The following is a 21,026-nucleotide window of genomic DNA, read 5'->3' on the forward strand; positions in this document are numbered from 1 at the left end:
GATGAAGAGAAGTTTGTTCTGTCAAAGATGTTTCCATCCTCTGCCACATTGATTGGCACCTTCAAAACGCGCGTCTAAGCCCGCTGAGGTCACGGACGCGCCGCGCGCGCTTGCGCTGCATGACTTCCTGCCGCAGCCCTTCGCCGCCACCACTACTCTTCTCGCGCCGCATACAGTCACCTCACTTGCGGTGACCCCAGATATTCTTCATACGCAATCACCATGGCTGCGGGTATGTTGACCATCATTGTTGTTGTGCGGAACGTTTGCCAATGCGTTCGTCTGAAGTGCCGCCGCGAATGCGAGGGGGCAAGGCTCGAATTGTGAGGCGATCCGCAATGCCGTTGGGGTGATCGTGTCTGACCGTCTGTAACAGAAACCCGTGAAGAAGGTATGATCCTGCTCTCGAACGTGCGCCCCGCGTTGTCTAACCGCACCGTAGCATGGTCCCGACATCTCCATGGACGAGACATGGACGAAGCTCGCGCGAAACATCGTCGAGATCCAGAACCACAACGCCGCGAACCTGTCGTTCGAGGAGAACCACCGGTATGCGTACAACATGGTGCTATACAAGAATGGCGACCGGCTGTACAAAGGCGCGTCGCAGCTCGTAGCGGAGAACCTGGACAAGCTCGCCAAGGAGTACATCATCCCTGCTTTCCCCACTGGTGTGACGAATGACCCTGTGCAGAGGAGCCAGGAGGGCGAGATGCTGCTCAAGTCGCTGAAGAAGGTCTGGGACGACCACACATCGAGTCTGTCAAAGCTGCGGGATGTTCTGAAGTATATGGTGAGTGCGCCCCCTGCTGTGGCCCGCCACACGCGTACAAACGGCGCCGCAGGATCGCGTATACACGAAGACCGCGCATGTACCGGAGATATGGGACCAAGGCCTCATTCTGTTCATCAAGCACATCATACGGCCTCCAATCGAGGACCATGTCATATCCGCCATCCTTACTCTCATACAGATCGAACGCGACGGGTACACGATCAACCGTTCATCCGTGAAGGGTTGTGTCGATGTGTTCCTCCAGCTCACGGACTCCAACAGTCGTGATGTCACCTCACTTTACCGCAGAGACGTCGAGCCGGCTGTGCTTAAAGAGAGCGAGAACTTCTACAAGAATGAAGGCGAGAGACTACTGGAGACTTGCGACGCACCCGAGTACCTTCGAAGAGTAGGTCTCATGCCTCGCAATCTTGTGCACGTCCACTGATATTTGGCAGGCGGAGGCACGCTTCCAGGAGGAAGAATCCCGGACACATCACATCCTATCTACATTGACGACCCTTCCCCTGCAGCGAATACTGGAGAAGAACCTAGTTTCGCCCCATCTGTGGACTGTGGTCAACATGCCTAACTCTGGTCTGGATGCCATGATTGACTCGGATCGGCTGGACGATTTGGCGCGTCTGTATCGGCTATTCACTCGAGTCACTGCTGGTCTTCCTTGTCTGCGGAAGTCCTTGAGGGAAACTGTCATCCGCCGAGGCAAAGAGATCAACGATGCTAGCACGGGACCTAGCGGTGATGGTGCGGAGTCGCAGGAGGAAGAGGCTGCTGCTGAACCATCTGCAAAGGCTAAGGGCAAGGCGAAAGCTCGCCCGCCTAATCCCGCTTCGCAAACACTGGCGCTCGCGCTGAAGTGGGTACAGGATGTGCTAGACCTCAAAGACAAGTTCGACACGATGTGGAGCAAGGCGTTCCAGAGCGATCGTGATCTCGAGAGTGGGCTGAACGAGGTACTGCACATTCTGACTTGAAAAAGCTCGTCTGGTAACCCTTTCGGCCAGGCTTTCGAGACCTTCATCAACCTCAACGAGAAGTCACCTGAGTATATCTCACTGTTCATTGACGAGAACCTGAAGAAAGGGCTCAAGGGGGTGCGTCGTTCATCTGACATAGTATATTCAGCTCCTCTGACGCTGGAAGCAGAAATCGGACACAGAAGTCGACATTGTGCTGGACAAGACGATCACCGTCTTTCGGTTTGTCACAGACAAGGACGTCTTCGAGCGGTACTACAAAAGCCATCTGGCGAAACGTTTACTCCTCGGCCGCTCCGTCTCCGACGACGCGGAGCGGGGAATGCTCGCAAAGCTCAAGGTGGAATGCGGGTACCAGTTCACGCAGAAGCTCGAGGGCATGTTCCACGACATGAAGATCTCCGCAGACACCATGCAAGCCTACCGCGATCACCTCGCGAAGAGTGGCATTGTATGTGCACCGTCGTCTACGTCTACCGCCCATTTTCTCACCTTCCGACTTGCAGGAACAAGATATCGATCTCTCTGTCACCGTTATGACGTCGACGTTCTGGCCCATGTCGCACTCCGCGGCGTCGTGCACGTTCCCCGCGCAGCTTATCGACGCTTCACGGTCGTTCGAGCGGTTCTACCTTGCGCGGCATTCTGGTCGCCGCCTTACTTGGCAGCCCGGACTCGGGAACGCCGACGTTCGGGTGAAGTTCAAGTCAAGAAAGCACGACCTGAACGTGGCGACGTTCGCTCTTGTCATTCTCCTGCTGTTCGAGGATATCCTGGACGACCAGTTCTTGACATACGAGGTGCATCACGCCGCTCATGTCGGTCTATACGCGCTGCTGACGCCCGCTGTCTCACTTAGGAAATTAAGTCATCAACGGCGATCCCAGACGTCGAGCTCAAGCGGCAGCTGCAGTCGCTCGCGTGCGCGAAATACAAGATCCTGAAGAAGCACCCGCCAGGGCGCGAAGTGGGCACCGGCGACTCGTTCTCATTCAACGCGGACTTCTCCGCGCCGCTACAGAAGATCAAGATCAGCACCGTCGCGTCGCGCGTGGAAAACACGGAGGAGCGCAAGGAGACGAAGGACCGCATTGACGAGGAGCGCCGGCACCAGACCGAGGTGCGTCTCCGTTCTTCCGTGCTCGCTGTTTTCGCTTTCCAGGGTCCTATTTTCGCTTTTCACGGTCCTATTTTCGCTTTCCACGGCCCTACGCTGTTATTGTGCTCACTGCGTGGATGTATCTGTAGGCGTGCATTGTGCGCATCATGAAGGACCGGAAGCATATGACGCACAACGACCTGGTGAACGAGGTAACACGACAGCTCGCGAGTCGCTTCCAGCCGAACCCGATGGCGATCAAGAAACGCATAGAGGGTCTCATCGAGGTACGCACAACCTCTGTAGATGTATCTTGCTACACTGCTAACGGCACTTCTTGCGCAACAGCGCGAGTATCTGGAGCGCTGCGAGGACCGCAAGTCTTACAACTACCTGGTACGTCCTCAGTTTCTCACTCGCCCATCATGGGAGAGCCCGCTGACACTCAGGCCGCAGGCATGACTGTATTACCGCGACTGTATTACCAGTGTATTTCTCCTGCTCTCCCTTGTGCGCCTGCCAGATCCTCTCCCGCGTGCATGTGCAAGAAGCGTTCGAAACAAATAAGATTAGGCTCCAGTGTGTTAGGTCCCCTGGGGTACATGCATTACTCTACAGCCCTGTAACTCTATAGCTCGTCCTTGGCGTGCGCGCCCTCTTCGCTGTCGGGGTGAAAGGCAAGAAGCAGGCCTGGTACGGACAGTCAGTTTCCGAGTAGGGCTGCACATGGCGGCTACACGTACGTTTCTTGGTTTCTGGGGATATCTCCGAGGGGAGCACAACATCATACTCGACATATAGGTCACCGTATTCGGGACTCTGGTATAAGGGCATGCCTTCGCCCTTGATTGTTTGCACGTAGCCTGGTTATGGATGTGAGCGACGAGAACGCAGGTAAAGGGTTCTTAGATTTAGGCTCACCAGGTTGTGTTACGCCGGTCCGCTTCAGTTCGACGATGTGCTCGTCTAAATGCGTGAGATTCCGCTCGAAGCCCAACAAAGCCTGGGATACGATTAGCCCAAGTTCGTATGCACAAGCACGCGCACGCACCTCCTCGACACTGATCGTCTCCTTCCAGTACAGCCCGCTCTCCTTCCTGCGCCAGCCACCGCGCTCCTTCCTGCTGCGGATCCTGAGCACAACGTCCCCCGCCTCCCAGTCCGGGCTCTCGTCCGCCTCGCCCTCGAACACAACCTCGTGTCCCTCCGGCGCGCCCTTCGGGACCTCCAGTGTATAATGCTGCGTGTGGTCCATGACCTTGTGCCCGTCGCAGTGCGGGCACTTGCGCCCAATGACCTTCCCGCGCCCGCCGCACTCCTGGCACTGCACCTGGCTCTGCGTAAACATCCCAGGCATGATTTGCTGCCGCACAATCCGCACGCCCTGGCCCCCGCACGCGCTGCACGTGTGGATGTCGTCCGAGGACGCGGCGCCCGTGCCGCGACAGTGGTCGCACAGGATGCGCTTCTTGACCATGAAGTCGATGCTCGCGCCCGAGTAGATGTCCGCGAGCGAGACCTCAAACTCGCTTAGCGACGTGGGCCCGCGCCGGACTTGCTGTTGGGCCTGGTGCCCGCCGAAGAAGTTCTGGAACATGTCGAAGGGGTTCGCGTGGTGGCCCTGGCCGCCCTCGTGTGCGCGCAGGCCGTCCTCACCATGGCGGTCGTAAATTTGGCGCTTGGTGGAGTCGGAGAGGACCTCATAGGCTGAGGGAACGTGAGTGCGCACAGCAAAGGAAACGAAGGCGGGTACTCGCCATGAGCGATCTCGACGAACTTCTCCTCCGCGCCTTCCTCCTTGTTCTTGTCTGGATGGTATTTGCGGCTGTAGCAGCGGGTGAATACAGATGGAAATGTGCCGAGGGAAGGCGGAGAACGTCCTGGAGGCTGCAGCATGTGTTCCGGAGCATGTTCTGCGTCCCGGGTGACAGAGTGCGACAAGGATATTATAGGCCAGACCATACAAGTCGAGGAACCCTGGGTAAGTGTCCAAGTGCTCGCTGGAGTGCACTTGAGGTGCTCCTTTAAGCCAAACTATACAGCGTGATGTCGGCCACAATCATGTTGTTAGATTGGACATGTACACCGATGAGAGTACCACACTGGCCGCCTCTGTCACTCGACCAAACCACCAGAACGCGGAACATGAGCCGGAACGTATTCTCCAAGACAGATCTCTCCGCCGCAGGAAACTTCTGGAAAAGAAACACACCTTAGCCGCTTATATGCCTTCCGGATGTCCTGCTCAGAGGCAGACTTGTGGACTGTGCAGGATAGTCAGTCAAAGATATGCTGGGCCGGGGGGCTGCGCGCCTTGAACTAACGGTCTAGGACTTTGTAGAGATCGGCAGCATGTACCAGCAGCGCCGCGAGGAGAACCACGAGCAGCAGCAGCGTCGGCGAGCCCATGTCGACAAAACAGAGCGAGAGAAACGGGAGAGCGAGAAGGTGGAAGGTGGCTGTAGCGTTGCAAGTTGCGGTAACGCGCGCACGCGCAGCACTCATTCTGCGCCCGATGCATCTGACACGTAGCCTGGTCCACGTGCCGGGCCGCCTAGCTCCGGGATCGGGATGGGATCTCAAAACCCAGTCGATCGGAGCACACGTGGAAGCTGCCGTTCGGGACAATATTGGGCGCCTCTGCGCTTCGTACAGCTTGAACTCGTCCGTCGCATTCTCCACATCTCTCTCCCTGGATCCGTCATGCTCTCATGCCGGCAACGCGGAAACCACGTCCTCAAAACAAGCGCACTTAGTAGACGCGTCGCAGGAAGGTCGTACTCAAACAAAGTTAGAGGTAGGTCGTTCAACATGATCGACCCGTCCTGTCCTGACGTTCTGGCGCCCTCAGTATTCCCCTTCGTCGCGTCCAAGGAAAAGGCGGTCGCATGGCTCAACTGTGGGGCTGCGTTGACCACAGGAGATAGACCGCTTAATACATTGCTCCGCTACGTGTTCCCCAGCCTTGACTTAGATGCGTTGCGGCCCGTCCGCGTCCAGCCAGCATACATTCCGACGTGGGTGGTCGACGCGGAACTCGAGGGCACGATATGGGCCAAGAAGCAGGACACGGATGATCACTTCACGAAGGTACGTCTTCGCATCTCGTTCCCTTGGCCGTGGTGACACCAACCGCGCAGGACACTGCTCAAATTCAATTTGCCCAAACGTACGTCTCACCCCCACTTTGCGCGTGTCATCCGTCGTCTCATGTAAATGCCCCCATGCAGAGAACTACCCGGTTAGTGACCTTTATTTCTTGTATGTCAGGTGCTAGAACTTGTCCCGCAGGCTTCACATATCGACCTCTGTCGAGCTTGAGTTTCATGACGCCTGAGCTGCTCGAGGCCAACACGGTGCCATGGTCGGACGACCTACGCAAGAACGGGGAGGACCAGGTCTTGTGCCCGCCGTTCGCACACACCCCTTTCCATTTATCCGAAGCGATGCGTACGCTGTCGACCGCTGATGCAACAGTTGCGGACGTACTCCGCTTCGAGCCGTCTTCTGTCAAAGAGACCATGGTAAGTGTCACGCCAAAACGCTTCGATCTCGGTGTACGCGATAACATTGCGGACCCACAGATGGCGGCGTACCCCGTCCTCATCCCCGTCTACCTCGCGCAGTATAAAGTCATGACCCCAATCAAGGGCCAGCGACAAGAGATGACCATCACCGCCTATTTGGAAGCCGGCGTCCCCAACGTGCGTCCCCCGCCCCCGCCATCCCCCTCTCTGTCTCTGTCCGCTCACTACCTACCACAGGGCCGCATCGCGGGCGAGACCGTCCCCGTCCTCAAGGAGATGCTGGGCATGTGGGGCATCGACCCCCCAGAATTGCTCGTCGGCGGCCGCTACAAGGACCTCGTGCACAACTTCACGAACGTCCGCAGCCTCACCGCGCACAACGTCACGCTCGCGCACCGCACGCTCGTCGAGGAGTACGCGGACCGCGCGCTCGTCGCGGGCAAGCCGCTCCGGCGGTACAGGGAGCGCTTCTTCCCCCCGGCGCGGGGCGCGGCGGCGATCGACTGGACGGACACGCGCATCCGCCCATTCGAGCCGGAGGAGCGCCACACGAACCTGCGGTGGCTCGCAGCGAGTGCAGACCTGTTTCTGCTCAGATCGATGCTGCAGGTGTATGAGCGCAGACGCGAGGTGCGTCGTGTTTTCCTTTTGTCTAACGGACCCCCGCTGACCGGGAGGCAGGGACAACAGGCGGGCGAGCCTGCCGTGCAGGACAGCGAGATCGAGTGGGTGAAGACGCAGATTGCCGCGGCGGAGAAGGACAGCGAGGAGCGCAAGCCGGCGTGGTTGTCTGCGTACGAGCTCCAGGAGCGCCTGCTTGAGGGCTCTCCGGCACACGCGGCGTCGGAGACTGCGACGAGTGAGGGACAAACACAGACAGTGCAGCAGGAGCCGGAACAGCCGAAGCCTTAGCAGACTTTAGCGCATGTACTTCGTGCTTCAAGTTGTTGCTCTCTGGACCACCTTGATTGGTTTATGCGCCGTTCGGAGCTGTGTGGCCGGTGCGATTTCGCGGGACTTCTCTGGTGCATCGATATCGACAACTTGGGTGGCAGTGACAGCAGCTCGAGCCACATCGTGAGCTTGTGGCAGTAGCGAGACTCGGCTTCACCCTCACTCGCACACCGATGACTACGCACATAATTATGTGCGCTTTGAAGCACATAAAATGCGCCACAGCGGTAAGCGTGGAAGATCTTCCCGAGGCGTGAACTCCAAAAGAGAGAGGTGGACTGTCCCGCTCGGTCTTCTCAGTCGGCGGCTTTTGATCGTCATCGCAATGAAGCGAAAACGGTGGGCCAAGGCGAGATGGTCCAGGGTTTGAGGTTTGGCCATCGCAGTCGTAGCAGACTCCAGGGAGGGCGGCGATGAAGAAGCCTCATCGAGTACTTGATAGCCGTCGGAGGGACAAACGGTGGCCGCCTTGCACGTTGTTGTTTGCAATGCTTCGGTAAACCTTGCAACGGTCAGCACTCGGCGGCGGACATGGTTGGAAAGTATAAACAATTCCCGCCCGGGGCTCGATTTTCTTCAAATACCCCTAACCCCCCCCCCCTCTTCTTCATACGAGACTACTTCTCGCCCCTCAGCTACGCCTAGCACCACGGATGCTAACATTTCTTCAGCAACAGAGAAATCGAAGCCAACCTCAGACTAGAGTGAGCCGAGCAAGAGCCCGAGGCTGACTAGACCTGTCAACACAGGACATGTCTTCACGGCGATCGATCGGTGAAGGATGGTAGCTCGAGGCGGTGTTGCTCGGTTCCGGTGGATGCTACTGCTGTAGCGGGATACACCTTGGGTTTAGTAGCCGGGTAATTGCCGCATCGCCGAGGCCAGTATTGGCGACCGGAGCAAGGAAAGGGCTGACACGGCGGTAGAATGGCTGTTGCGCCGACGGGCTCGTATCGGACAGAATGTCACGACGTCCACCGACTTTCTTCCGCCCTGAAGCTGAAGGGTCCTAGCGGGCAAAATTCAGTGCCGAAATGTCTGTATCCCCCGCCTTGCAGCGCCGCCGATTTATTCCATGGCGTATTCGGCGCCGCCATTGCACCCGCGGCCCAATATGCGGGACCGCACCGAGTACGTGCATCCTCGGGAATAACGTTGACTGTGGGTCCTGTCAGCGCACGTCAGGCTAGCGGCTGTCAGTGATAGACGTCATAATACAAGGACCGTACAATATATGATACAGTGAGTGATACATGTCTACATGGGACGGGCGATAGCCTGCGCCTGATCCGTCCGCATTAATGTCCACGTCCACGTCAAACGGTCTACACTCACACGTACCGGACGTGCGAAGCCGTCCACAGTGAGCCGCACGCAATGCGAACGCGCCCTAGGAGCAGATGTCGGGGTACATCCTGTCCGTCGGGTCTTGCGGAATCCAGCCGCCCTCCAGCCCGCGCTGGTAACTCCAGTCATCCGCGTTCTCCGCCTGTCAACATTGCGTCTGTCAACCGCCCGCGCTAGTACACGAAGCCGTATTCCCAGTGCTGACCTTCCACGTCCAGAACACCCATCCCTGGACGGCCTCCCCGATGGCAACCTGGGACTCCCAGTACCTGCAAAACGCCCCGTGTCAGATACGCCACTCCTTGTTTTTTGTTTCGAAGAATAAGGCGCGGCCACATACTTCCGCAGGAACGTCTTGTAGTCGTCGCTGAAGGAGGACATGTTGCCCGACCACCCGTCGCAGCTGCCGAACACCTGCTGGCCGGACTGATAGGTGCCGTCCCAGCGCGCGCCGACGCCGCGGCCGTTCAGCCACTTTGCGCAGTCTGTGACCGCGTTCGACCACTCGCCGCTGACCGTGTACAGGTTCTGCGACGCGTAGGACTGCAGCTGGGAGAGCACGGAGCACGAGGACTGCCGGGGTGCAGGAAATGCGCGATCGAAAGCATTAGTAGGGCGCTGGGACCGGACAAGGTTCCAGGGGTGGAAGACGTACGCCGATGTGGTCGTCTTGGTCGAATGCGAGCTGGTTGTAATTAAATATTTGGTACTCGTGCTGATGGCCGTTCAAGACAGATGTCAGAGGGATGTCTCACGGATAGAAGCTGCTGCCACACTGACGTAGTCCATCAGGACGCCCTGCGCGGATGACCCGGTCATGAATCCGTCCCAGTGCTATAGAAAAAAATCCGTGAGCCCCCGATGATGCCTAGTAAAGAGTTGACGTACTGCGACGCCGAGGAACGCGTCCCCGATCATGACCTTCAGCGACTTCCCCGCAGCAGCCCGCACGACATCATACGCATCCTGCCAATACCCCGCAATAATCCCGCCAATGTCGCTCTGATACCCCGCCGGCTCGTTCAGGACCTCAAGCACATCGATCATCCCCCCAATCTGCTCTGCAATAAACCGGATGACGTCCAGCGTGCGGTTCACGTTCGTGCTCCCCTGCGCCCAGTCCGCGTCCCCGCGCCGCCCCGAGTTGTCGAACCCGTTCTGCGAGCCGGGCGCGCCGTGGAGGTCGAGGATGACGTGCACGCCGTGTGCGCGCGCCCAGCCGAGCGCGCGGAGGAGGTACGGCCACGCCCCGGGCACGTACGGCGCGACGGAGGTGCTGTAGTTGCTGTCTGCGGAGGTGAGGGGCACGGACCAGTAGCCGATCTGCATGCTGTGCGAGGGGGCAGTGTCAGCGAGCGGGGAGCGGGTGGGGCAGTGGGGGACGGACCGGACGTGGTTGAGCCCTGCGGCCTTGATCGCGACGAAGTCGTCTTCGGTTATCCAGGTCGCCCAGTGGTTCTGGAGCACGTCGAGAGCGTAGTCCTCGTCGAGCATTTGGCCGAACGTGAACTCGTCGATGATATCCGAGTTGTTTGTGTTTTCGAAAATGCTGGGCGTTATCCATGGCTGATGGTGCTATATGAAGTTACGGTGTGGAGGACGGGCGGGTCTCGCGTACCTCTAGAACAAACCAGCCACCCCTACACGGAGCAAGTTAAGCACATAGCCGGAACCCAGCCCGCCGTAGCACTGCGTGGTACGCACAGGTTAACACCTCTAATGATATCCTTGCCATAGTTGAACGGTGTGATAGAGGGAGTAGCGGAAGCGGAAGCGGACGAGGACGAAGTCTGAGATGGCTGGATAGAGGTACTGCTAGCTACCGTGTCATTGTTTCCGCCGCCTAGAGGACCTTGCGGGTCCGTCGACCCGAGGTGAACCTGTTGTCTCGGCACCAGACGGCACTTCTGCGCGTGGCTGCTGAGCGCGCCCAGGACGAGACCCAGAAGCAGGTGCAGCCGCAGAAGACGCAGGAGGAGCAGCATGAAGTTCAGGTCATAGACGATGATGGTGAGAAGAGGGCGAGCACAGCGGCGACGGTGAGGAGCAGGTCATGGTCATCATCGAGCACGAGGTTGAATCGTGGAGGGTGGGGCCTCGGAGAATCTGGCCGCGGCCCGTGCCCGGAGCGCTGAGGCATGCGTGCTGTGTGCCTGGCGGAAGTTCAGCGATGTCCGTCTTCTCGCCCATCTGCACCGTGTGCATGGGCGCATCCTACACTGCCCTCCGTAGGAAAGAGAACAATAGCGTTGTGGTCGTCGGCGGTGTGGCGAGGGCGTCCGCGGCTGGCGCGCGCTGTACGCGACGCTGACGTTCCATTTAGCCGCACCCACCGATCGGCGCAAATCGCGATCTCTGTGCCGGCGGCGAGCGGCGGTGCTGCGCTTGTGGACCTTGCTCGACAAGATCGTTCCATCCGAACCTGCCGCTGTACCGCCGTGATACACAGCCCCAAATGCCTGCTTCCTCCGATGCCCAGTATGTTAGTCTGCAAGCCTCTTCGTCAGCTACTCACGCACACGTGTAGCACCTCAGCCATCGTCGCCGCCGTGTCGCCGACAAATGTCGTGTCCCCACGTCAAGACGTCCCACTAGTCGAGGCCTTGATCGTTGGTGACGTTCCAGACACTCTCGACACTACTCGGTGCCACCTACGTACACCGCACATATACACACGAGGACCCACATAACGCCCTTCGAATTCGGTTCCCTTATGTCGGGCACCGTGTGGTGCCGTCGCGTCAAGATCGCAAGAAAACAGGGGCAAGGGACCAGGCTTGGTAGCTTACCCGATGCCGGCGTGGCTTCTCTTCCACGAGGCAGTGCATGTCCTGTTCCAGGAATCTCTTCAGCTTGAATGCAGCATGCTGTCGTCACGCAGGGCTGACTCCGACGCGGAGTGCCGCACGCTGTCGTTAAGTCAAAGATTGCTGACTCACCTCCGACTCCGGGCACTGGCAGCGGGATGCCCGGTGAGCGCTAGCAGCCGCTGCGTCTGGACTGACCAATACCTGCGTTTGCTCTAGATCGCCGTGCACGGAAGTTACTACGCCATGTGCAATGTCGCCAGGGTCCTTCCACCTCGACGGAAGTAATGGAAGATCCGACTCGCACGCGAAGCTCGAGACTAAGTGTTCGCGGGGTACAGGGTACGCAGCCACACACATCAGCATCGCGCTTCCAGCGTGCCTGACCAAGGAGAAGAGGCATTGTGCAGTTGTCGTATGTCAGGTTTCTGGAACGCGGAGTCAGGCTCGTACACCGGCCTCACGTTCGGGGTGGAAGATAAGTACTTAATCTGCCGCGGAGTTACACTCAGCATAATCAACTCCGGGGCGTAAGGCCAGTGCTAATTGTAACAAGTTATGTCGCAACGGTTGTTTGATCTATGTAACCTTGAGTATTTATGTATACTCTTTGCATCATGGAGATGCTAACGGCAAAAGCACAGATTCTTGCACGCGGACGTCCGGTGTACCCCAGAGTCGAAGTCCAGAACCGCCCGGTGTCTATCACACCTCACACAGCCTGCGCGGGTGTCAGTTTACCCCAGCGAGGTCCGCCGGGCGCCGCTCAGTTAACACAAACCCCGCCGCCCGCTGCTCGGGACCAGATGCACGCCGACGTCTTCTGGAGTTCGACATCCTGCATCGCGCGCTTCGATCCAGATCGTCAAGAGGGTAGACCGGCTTCTCGTGCCTATCGGAGTCACTGGTGCGGCAGTGTACTTGCGCCTTCTGGCCTGAGCTCATCCTTCTGTCATAGCTGTCAACTCGAATAGCGCATGCTCAGCCTTTCGCGGCGCATCTTTCGTCGCCGCGGCGCCGCGGCTGACTCTGGCAATCTTCGAGAAGCTACTGCAGCTGCGGGCGGAGCACTGGCGGCAGCAGCGAGTGCCGCCGCCGCCGCCGAGACCAGCAGGGCTGCTTGGCAGCCGATCGAGTTCTTGAACGCGATTAATCACGCGGGGGTGGGGGCGGGTGCACACGCACTGCCTCGCGCTAAGTGGAGACTGCGGCGCGAGGCCGCGATGCTGACTTCCATCAGCTTCTCCAAGGTTATTGTTTTCGAAGGAGGCTCAGATCGTTGTACTTCGAACCGCACTTCCCTCCGGGCTGCTAGTCAGCCTCGAGATTGACGCTTTTAAATTCCGCGCCTATCCGTCAGCTCGGACCCTCGCCGCTAGCTGGAGCTGGATCATTGGGCATGCTCGTCCACAGCATGGGCATCATCTGTCATTATTTTCTGCTACGACGCATCTGCGCAGGCCGTCGGACGTACATTGCTGAGGATGATCAACAATCTTCAACTCTGCACGCTCGCCGTAGCATCAAGTAGGGACGTCATCGTGTACGTACGCGTACATCCCACATGCCGACATTGCTCCCGAGCGCGCGCGCACAGACCAGCGGGCGTGGGTGCCGTCGAGACGCAAAATAACATATGTGGGAATTAACGAGCCCGCCGCGTCCTCGGTGGACCAGATCCATCAAGGTTGCCGCCCTCACGCCTTCTTATCTCCTCTATCTTTCTGACATACTGACGCCCGGAATATCAACGCGCCCACAAAGAGCACTATCTCATGAAAAGTAGCCGCGGAATCTAAGATAGGAAACCCCGCGCCCAGAACATACTGATCACGGGAAGGTATATTCGCGCCCGCAACAATGCGGACGGCGGAAACAAAAGACCGACAGCGGGGATACACATACAAGGAACACCTAAGACCTAAGAACGACAGAGAAGCTCTAATGGCATGACAGTGTGGCAAGCCTCGGGGTATACGCCACACGCGGACACAATGCTCAAGTGGCCGGGCGGATATCGCGTTCGAGGAAGCCGCTGCGGATGCGCGAGCCGTCCGCGGCGGAGTACTCGACCTCGGTAGCGAGGCAGGCGTAGTGCTGCAGCGGCACAGGAAGTGGTTCGTGAGCGGCGCTCCGAGCGCGGGGCGGCGACCGTGGCCGTCATGGATTGGGGGGCGTACCTGGTTGTAGAAGTGCTGCGTGACGACACCGGGGATCCAGATGTCGGCGCGGAACTGGATCAGCACGGGCTGGTTCTATGGCGAGCTCTGTCAGCACGGGCGCACGCGGGAGTCGTGCAGCTGCTAACGAGTTTCTATGGACGCATGTGAGTATACATTGAGTGGGGAGTGAATGCATGATGAGTACTCACGTAAGTGGGGACAATGTTGGTGTTCGCGGGGGCGGCGTTCGCGGGCGAGTCGCGAGCTGTCATGGTGGTCTGGACGAACAAACTCTACGTCAAACACCGAACAGAACAGTGTGGTAGCAGGACTTGCAGTGTTGGCGAACGTTTCAACCCTCGCGGTGGTGCGGCGGCGGTTGGAGGTGGGGTGTGAGATACGAGCCATGATTGAGGTGGGGCGGGATGTGCTGCAGTAGCAGGCATCCGTTTCTGTCTTATGTAGCACCGCGGCGCAAGCGCTTCCCGGAGATGATGCCGGGGCACCCGATTTTGTGGCCATGTACAGCTCTACTTGTCCTGAAAAGAGGGCAAAAAATCCTATAAAATAATATGGGTTAGTCACTCTGATGGCCTGGGACGTGACATCCCCATCTTCGGTGCCATTAGCGGAAAAAGCGACGCCAATATTGGGGATGTGCACATAATGATTGAATTTGGGGGATCTTGTGCGCACCTCAAATATTTAGTGAAATAAGCTTGGCGCATTTGTTATCCATTTATAGACCGTAGTGACCTGCTGCATTTGCCAGTACCGACCGTAGGCCAACAAAAAGGCAGTTGCTGTCGGACAACGGGCTTGCTAGTAGCGGAGGGAGAGCCGTGGTGGAACGGCCTCCTTAACGCCATATCAAGAGATCGGTATCGCGGATTCTTGAATAAGAACCACATCAATAAAAGCGACCACCGGGCTATGCTGTTAATCATGAACGCTGGCCCAGTGAACCCTGCCAGCCTACCAGGAGAAAAGAAGGGCGGACTTCCCGCAAAGCGCGCAGCTCTCTAGGAAACCAACCACATGGGGAATCGGGGCCGTCCACACCGGTCCATGCCCCGGGTCGTGGTGTTGGGTACGTGTAAGAACGTCTGATAGAAAAATCGTATATTCGTAAGACAGGTTGGAGCGCCCCTTGGTTCAGGGAACTGCTATTCTGTATGCGATGGAAGTCAGATGTCTGAGTCCTCAGAATTTGTCGAGGGTGACTTACCTCATGCAGAACAACGGCGGCCGGGTCGAACGCTTCCCACAGTGACAGACTGGGATAGACGGGTGTTGTAGGTGTCTTTCCTAATTAACATACAGCTGCGAAGACCAAGTTCCGAGGGCTGGAAATGTGAGAAACACGTCAATGAGCTGCGTTCCTCGGCGGCACTAGTGGTGGTCTGGGTCTAACAGACACTGCGAGCGCCAAACCGCCCGTCGGGATCCAGGGGGATGGATTGATCAGTGATCGGATCGCGATTAAGATGGCTCGATATATTGTATATCGTCATTTGTCACAGGTGTGTACCAAGACCTCTGCCACTGACGGAATTGAAAGCACACATGCAGACACACTTGCGCTCCCATATACTGTTCAACTCAAGTAGGAAAGAAAATTGAAAATACAGTATCAACGCACGAACTTGACTCATGACGACAGCGCTCGCGAATGAATACCGTTGTGTTCAGGGGGGAGACCTGAGTTGCGAGATCATCGGTCCGAAGCTTAGAACAAACGCTGCTAACGTGCAGCAGCTGCGGTCTCATTGACCCGTCTTCTGGCGCAGACGTGGCCTGGCCGAGCTCACGGATGCGGTCCGAGTGCGGGGCCCCAAACCGTCTATTTCTAGCTACAAGCACTGGCCTAGAAGGGTGGTCAAGACGCTGACATTTCATCGGAGATACGAAGGGATTGCGGTACAGCCGGAACACCAAACGGCACTCTAAGCGGACGCCCTACTCGCGCGGACGGACGTCATGGTCAAGGAACCCGGCACGCACACGCGTGCCGTCCGCCTTGTGAAATTCGACTTCGGTGGCAAGGCACGCGAAGCGCTGTAGTGAGAACGGAATACAGCTCATAAGCAACCAATTAAAAATGGGATATGGAAGACGAAGATGTGACATACAGCGTCGTAAAAGTGTTTGGTCACGACACCCGGAATCCAATCGTTGGCGCGGTGCTGCACTAGGACGGGCTGATTCTGCGAGCGTTGGCAAATACGTTGATCAAATGCTTGTGTGTGCACAGTGAGGCGCATAACGCACCAGAATCTAAGTGTTCAACGTGAGCTCAGGCGATGGGAGGGCGGTCATGGACTCACGTAGGTCGGAACCAAAATTGAGATTCTGGGTATAGCGGCAGCTTCCGCGTCAGCCATGTTCTGGAATCGGGTTTAAGTAACGAGAGAGCAGACTGCGATGAGGGACTTGCGGAGGCGCTGAGTAGAGTGGCGATCGCACTCTTGCGGCTACGGGAGGTGGCGTAGGTAGCAGCGCCCATGTAGAAAGCGGGGGATCGCTCGAGGAGCGGGGAGATAGGCTCAACGTCTTCTGAGGCTTTTATGCGATGGTAAGCCCCTGCGCACACACATTACCTGTCCACCGACATGCCAGTGATAGGAACGCCGGGACGTCTGCATCGCCGATCCTCACCCAGAGGCGCTTCAGCTGGTCCAGCAAAAGCCCAATACAATACAGCGCCCTTCCATACATGAGATAAAGCAACATGAGCGCTGTCAGCCTGGGAAACGTTACGGGACATGCTATGAGAAGGGCCATTCCTCGGGGCCTCGCGGCGCGCCGAGAGGAATGCCGAAGAATATAGTATTCTGTCCAATTTCTTACGCGCCTTAAATCGATGATCACAGCCTACCGCATGGGCGGCATGGCAGATACGTCGACATACCTTACGAATGTACTGACCTGGTAAATGCAGCTTCTGGCATATTAGGCTGGTAAGTTCTTTCTTTTTACCAGAGGCAGAGTCAGTCACCGTGGCAAAGAAAATTACGGCTCACACCCTCGAGAGTGGAATCGGCTCAGCTCCCCGGAGGTGAAGGTTCCTGGGTCGTGCCCAACTACTCGTGTGCAGGTGGCGGTCGGCATTTCGAGAATATTGTCCGAGTCGGCATCGGCCATGATTACCGTCGGGATCTAGTTAGGTGTGCACGCATAGAAGAGACGAGCATGCTATCCTCTGGCCGCGAGGACACCCGGTAGAACGTTCTCGGATCAGAATGCTGCCAACCACCCGAAAGAGGGCGCGCGTAGGCTGAGCACCGGATGTGGGGAGCGCGGCCACGTCGGTGCAGCAGTCAGCGCTGGCACTGTAGCTTCCGCGCTTGCTCAAACTGTACTTCATCAATTCTGATGCCCTGAGACCGAAACACAAAGACTCGTCACTCACTTCCCACTTTTCGCGCGTGCCGAGAGGTAAGTTCGTAACCAGGATACGAGTCGGCATGAAGGCGAACCCTGGCGAACCTCTTCCCAGCGCCATCAAGACCTCAAGCTTCAAGAATGCTTAGGTGGTGGTGGAAGAAGACGCAGCATGTCCTCGTCTATGAATGACCTGGTAGTCGACAGTGGCTGGGTTTACTCGATATCGGATTGGGAGCGAAGAGTTGAGGGAGGGTGAAAACAAGTCCGTCATCTGCGATTCGCTTCGGTGGCTGTGGGATGCCCGGGGTCCCGTGGGAAAAGACAGGTAAACTCTAAACGCTGCCGTCTCTCCGCTCCCTCTCATGGCCACTGCCGGCCGCCACCTTGAGCTGAACGCACACATTGCACGTCTTGCGCCATCATACACCTCCTACCGGCCGGACTGCAGATATACCAACTCTAGCGAAAGCTCTCCATCGGCGTGTCAAGCAAGCGCGAAGCTTGCCCAATCACTGTGTTCAAAGCGTGTGGCACCGCTTGTCCGACGATCCTCATGCCCAATCAACTGTCTATACCATGCAAGAAGACCTACACCATCCCCATCCGACAGGCAGTACGGGACTACATACTCTCTCATCATCATGACACGCATCCGGACGCGTACAGATGGGACATCGGACACTGGGAGAAGCTGCGCGCGGAAGCCACCAGTGGCGGCGTTCACGTCGACCGCGTCGGCACATTGCTCAGGTATGCCGTCAATAAACGCGTCGCGCATGCACGAATCTCATGCCCGTTGTGCAGCTATCATGCTCAACTGGTGTTCATTTTGACGAAATTACCTCCCGATGTCCGTCGCGCAATAATCATATCTTTGTCCTCTCCTGAGTGTGCATCGCGCAGATCGGCCTCGAAATCCCTTACGCCACAGCATTCGACGGCTCTACGCTGCCACAAACCCTGACCAATCTCGTGTACGAGCGTGCGGCCGTCCTGTATAACCTCGCCGCACTCTATTCGCAGCTCGGCAGTGCGGAAGATCGCTCCACCCCTCAAGGCCTGAAGCAAGCGATCAAATTCTATCAGGTGTGCATATATCGTAGTTGCGTGTGTCTGACTAGGCCCCGTATTCACAATCTATCAGAATGCCGCCGGGGCCCTTAATTACCTGCATGACTCGGTCCTACCGCAGCTACATGCATCACTGGGTCCGGAGGATCCTCCCATAGAGCTGGGAAACGCGTTTGTCAAGAGTCTTGAGTTCCTGATGCTCGCCCAGGCTCAGGAGTGTGTCTGGCAGCGCGCCGTCATGGGTATGTCACGCTCGATGCGTTGCTACCCGAATCCTAATTTCGTTCATAGACAGCTACAAGAATGGACTGATTGCAAAGCTGGCGCAAAAGGTATGCTTGTGATAAACGCTGACGTACATCTGCTAAGATCGTCCGGCATAGGTGGCATCGTTCTACGGTTCAACTGCCAAGTACGTCAAGGACGCCTCTCCTTCCATCAAGCACGTCTTCCCCTCGGTATGTATACCGTATCATTCACAGAACTATATTATTAATATAATGGCGTTAGAATTGGGTTTCCCATCTCGAGACGAAAGAATTCCATTTCCTTGCAGCCGCCCAATATCGGAAGAGTCGGGAAGATCTGGAAGCACATCGGTATGCGTACCATCACCGCTGTGGAGCATCATCGCTGACCCCGCGGCTGTCTAGTTACGGACATGAGCTAGCCCGACTTTTCGAGGCTCAAGCACTCGCAAAGAAGGGTTACGACATCGGTCGACGCAGCGGGGTCGCACAGCCGGTCCAGCAAGATATAAAGGTAGGGGAGCGCTCATCATAGCCGTCTTCCCGGACACCAACACGAGCTGATGCTGCGACCAGTCGCTCCTGGATAATGTTCAAAAGAACGTCTCTCGTGCTGAACGTGACAATGATTTGATATATCACCAAGATGTCCCCCCTGCGTCCGCACTCCCTCCTATCACGGAGGTGGTCATGGCCCAGCCCCTGGTTGACCCGGGCCTTCAGGATCCGAAGAGCGTTGTCGGAAAAGATGGCGTAATTTTCGGCGAATTGCTCGGATGGGGGGCGCGCCTCGCCATTGGTGCGTGAACTCTTTTTTATCCGCCCCACCCTCGTCCCGCCCATCTCGCGCCGCGAACAGAGATATACAATGACCGCAGGCGCAACTGGATCACGGAGGAGATTCAAGACCGAGCGCGTATGCTGGACGATGCATTGTCGAGGTGAGCGGAGCCCCAAGCGCTGCAGTGTGCGCGAAGATCGCGTCACATTCTCACCACAACCACATCAGCGCCCGCGAGAGCCTGAACCTTCCCGCCGCGCTGGACGCGCTGGACAGGCCTATCGGCTTGCCTCCCAGTCTTGTGAAAAAGGCCGAGGAGGTTAGGCTGGAGAGCGGCCCTGAGCGCATCGACACGTACATTCGGGACGTCCAGGCGCTCGCGCAGCACGTCTCTTCGCTCCTCGACGAGGTGTGTGCGATCAGGGCGCACCGCAGGGCAATTCATCCGCTAATTAACGATGGGGCAGGCCATGGACATCCTTGATCAGGAAGCAGACGAAGACGAAGCCCTGCGGGACTCCGCAGGAGCGATCCCTGAGCGAGCTCCGTCCCTCGAAGCGAATAGAGACTTCGTCGCGAAGGAGCAGCAATACCGCGCTGTTCTCCAACAGGCGACGGACAGCGACGCACTCGTCCGGAAGAAGTGGGAAGAGTGGGAGGACTCTATTACACAGCTGACCTGGCCGGAGGTGGGCAGCGCACCCGAACCCTGTGCCTGGTTCTTCGCGCTCACTAGAGCCTTTTTGGCATCCTGCAGGACGAACTGGAGTTGTCGATTCCGTCTTCGACCGTCGACCTCGCCCGGCGCGTCGGCGCTACAGGCTCCGACCCGACGCGCACCCACGCCCGCGCCTTGCGCACGCTTCTCGAGCAGCTGGAGGACCTGTCAAACGCTCGCACGGAGCTTGTCGCGAGGGTCGACCGGATGACGGCTTCTGATGACATCACACAGCGCGTTGCGAGGGCGGCGTCGGCGATGGAGCAGTGGGTAAACGTGCAACCCGCGATGTTCGAAGACATCTTGGACGAGGAACTGTCGAAGTACGACAGGTTCCGGGTCCAGCTCGAGGAGAACGGACAGAAGCAGGAAGCGTTTTTGCAGTCCCTCCAGGCGCGTGCCTGTTGCAGCTTCTTTGATACGCCTTCGACTCATCTCCGTGCCGTTATTGTGCAGGACCGTCACGCGCTATTCATGCAGTCCCGGAAGGACGACGCAGCGGTCAAGGAGCGCGAGCTGGCGCTGCAGTCTCTCGACCTGGCATATCACAAATACCGGGAGATAGTCCGGAATTTGGAGGAAGGCCAGAAGGTGCGTCCTCTGCGGCCGCGTCGCTCCCATGCCTCCTTGCGTGCTGACACGCTTTCCTGCCTCGCCGGCTTGCCGCAGTTCTACAATGAATTCTCGGCACTGCTGTCGGAGTTCCGCGCCCTGTGCAAGGATTACGCCGCCGCACGAGGCCAAGAAGCAAGGTACGGCCTTCCACTATTGTCTGACTATTGTGGTCTGCGGTGCTGACCTTACGCAGCGCGCTGACGCGGGCCATGGACCGCCTCGCACTGGCGGCGAACCACGCCCCCCAGGACTCCGAGCCTCCTGCCCCAGATCTAGAACCTTACATGCCAGAGTCGCCGCCGCGCCATGTGCCTGTCGAAGCCCCCATGCCGCCCGACCCGCCCGTGCAGAGCAGCAAGCCAAAGCCGCGGGCGGTGCTCGATCTTCCGCCGCCAGATTCGGACGAATGGGAGACGATGGTGCTCCCACCCGCACCAAGGCCGGTGGAAGCGAAGCGCAGGGTGACGCGCTCGGCGCAGAAGAGCACGTAAGGTTTGAATGCGGGTTGTACAGGAACTGTAACAATATAGCCGTTTC

The 21,026-nt window shown here is 57.8% G+C and overlaps 6 protein-coding genes across 6 annotated transcripts; 3 read left to right on the forward strand and 3 right to left on the reverse strand.

Moving 5' to 3' along the window:
• The first annotated feature begins 205 nt into the window (after positions 1-205).
• On the forward strand, positions 206-5,278 carry TRAVEDRAFT_150105 (Cullin-domain-containing protein). The gene is made up of 19 exons (XM_008041532.1): positions 206-232; positions 289-323; positions 377-391; positions 443-793; positions 846-1,184; positions 1,234-1,749; positions 1,801-1,890; positions 1,943-2,224; positions 2,280-2,573; positions 2,633-2,893; positions 3,022-3,159; positions 3,221-3,268; positions 3,329-3,562; positions 3,616-3,735; positions 3,794-3,875; positions 3,924-4,579; positions 4,630-4,697; positions 5,085-5,136; positions 5,197-5,278. Exons 1-13 carry the CDS (start codon positions 223-225, stop codon positions 3,332-3,334), a joined length of 2,385 nt encoding a protein of 794 aa, XP_008039723.1. The 5' UTR covers positions 206-222; the 3' UTR covers positions 3,335-3,562; positions 3,616-3,735; positions 3,794-3,875; positions 3,924-4,579; positions 4,630-4,697; positions 5,085-5,136; positions 5,197-5,278.
• A 289-nt stretch (positions 5,279-5,567) lies between these two features.
• On the forward strand, positions 5,568-7,374 carry TRAVEDRAFT_29627 (uncharacterized protein). Its single transcript, XM_008040950.1, has 8 exons — positions 5,568-5,669; positions 5,724-5,962; positions 6,013-6,041; positions 6,103-6,113; positions 6,164-6,396; positions 6,457-6,576; positions 6,637-7,029; positions 7,086-7,374. The coding sequence occupies exons 1-8, from the start codon at positions 5,576-5,578 to the stop codon at positions 7,218-7,220; spliced, it is 1,254 nt and encodes a 417-aa protein (XP_008039141.1). The 5' UTR covers positions 5,568-5,575; the 3' UTR covers positions 7,221-7,374.
• A 1,210-nt stretch (positions 7,375-8,584) lies between these two features.
• TRAVEDRAFT_169477 (glycoside hydrolase family 5 protein) lies at positions 8,585-10,685 on the reverse strand (the record flags this gene model as incomplete). Its single annotated transcript, XM_008041533.1, has 9 exons — positions 8,585-8,842; positions 8,906-8,969; positions 9,041-9,273; positions 9,356-9,415; positions 9,481-9,534; positions 9,589-10,030; positions 10,088-10,266; positions 10,319-10,340; positions 10,405-10,685. The coding sequence occupies 9 exons, from the start codon at positions 10,683-10,685 to the stop codon at positions 8,744-8,746; spliced, it is 1,434 nt and encodes a 477-aa protein (XP_008039724.1). The 3' UTR covers positions 8,585-8,743.
• Positions 10,686-13,505: 2,820 nt separating this feature from the next.
• Positions 13,506-13,941, reverse strand: TRAVEDRAFT_48616 (uncharacterized protein; the record flags this gene model as incomplete). The annotated part of the gene is made up of 4 exons (XM_008041122.1): positions 13,506-13,604; positions 13,688-13,762; positions 13,816-13,821; positions 13,879-13,941. 4 exons carry the CDS (start codon positions 13,939-13,941, stop codon positions 13,506-13,508), a joined length of 243 nt encoding a protein of 80 aa, XP_008039313.1.
• Positions 13,942-15,628: 1,687 nt separating this feature from the next.
• On the reverse strand, positions 15,629-16,053 carry TRAVEDRAFT_48617 (uncharacterized protein; the record flags this gene model as incomplete). Its single annotated transcript, XM_008041123.1, has 4 exons — positions 15,629-15,727; positions 15,802-15,876; positions 15,941-15,946; positions 15,997-16,053. 4 exons carry the CDS (start codon positions 16,051-16,053, stop codon positions 15,629-15,631), a joined length of 237 nt encoding a protein of 78 aa, XP_008039314.1.
• Positions 16,054-17,609: 1,556 nt separating this feature from the next.
• TRAVEDRAFT_59218 (BRO1-domain-containing protein) lies at positions 17,610-20,980 on the forward strand (the record flags this gene model as incomplete). The annotated part of the gene is made up of 17 exons (XM_008041534.1): positions 17,610-17,806; positions 17,861-17,906; positions 17,960-18,142; positions 18,201-18,369; positions 18,419-18,459; positions 18,511-18,585; positions 18,638-18,726; positions 18,781-18,889; positions 18,952-19,174; positions 19,235-19,316; positions 19,385-19,565; positions 19,624-19,845; positions 19,914-20,267; positions 20,331-20,465; positions 20,544-20,626; positions 20,683-20,797; positions 20,855-20,980. The coding sequence occupies 17 exons, from the start codon at positions 17,610-17,612 to the stop codon at positions 20,978-20,980; spliced, it is 2,430 nt and encodes an 809-aa protein (XP_008039725.1).
• Positions 20,981-21,026: the final 46 nt, after the last annotated feature.

The sequence above is a fragment of the Trametes versicolor genome (genome assembly GCF_000271585.1).
Source record: "Trametes versicolor FP-101664 SS1 unplaced genomic scaffold TRAVEscaffold_7, whole genome shotgun sequence".
In the NCBI taxonomy this organism is placed as follows: domain Eukaryota; kingdom Fungi; phylum Basidiomycota; class Agaricomycetes; order Polyporales; family Polyporaceae; genus Trametes; species Trametes versicolor.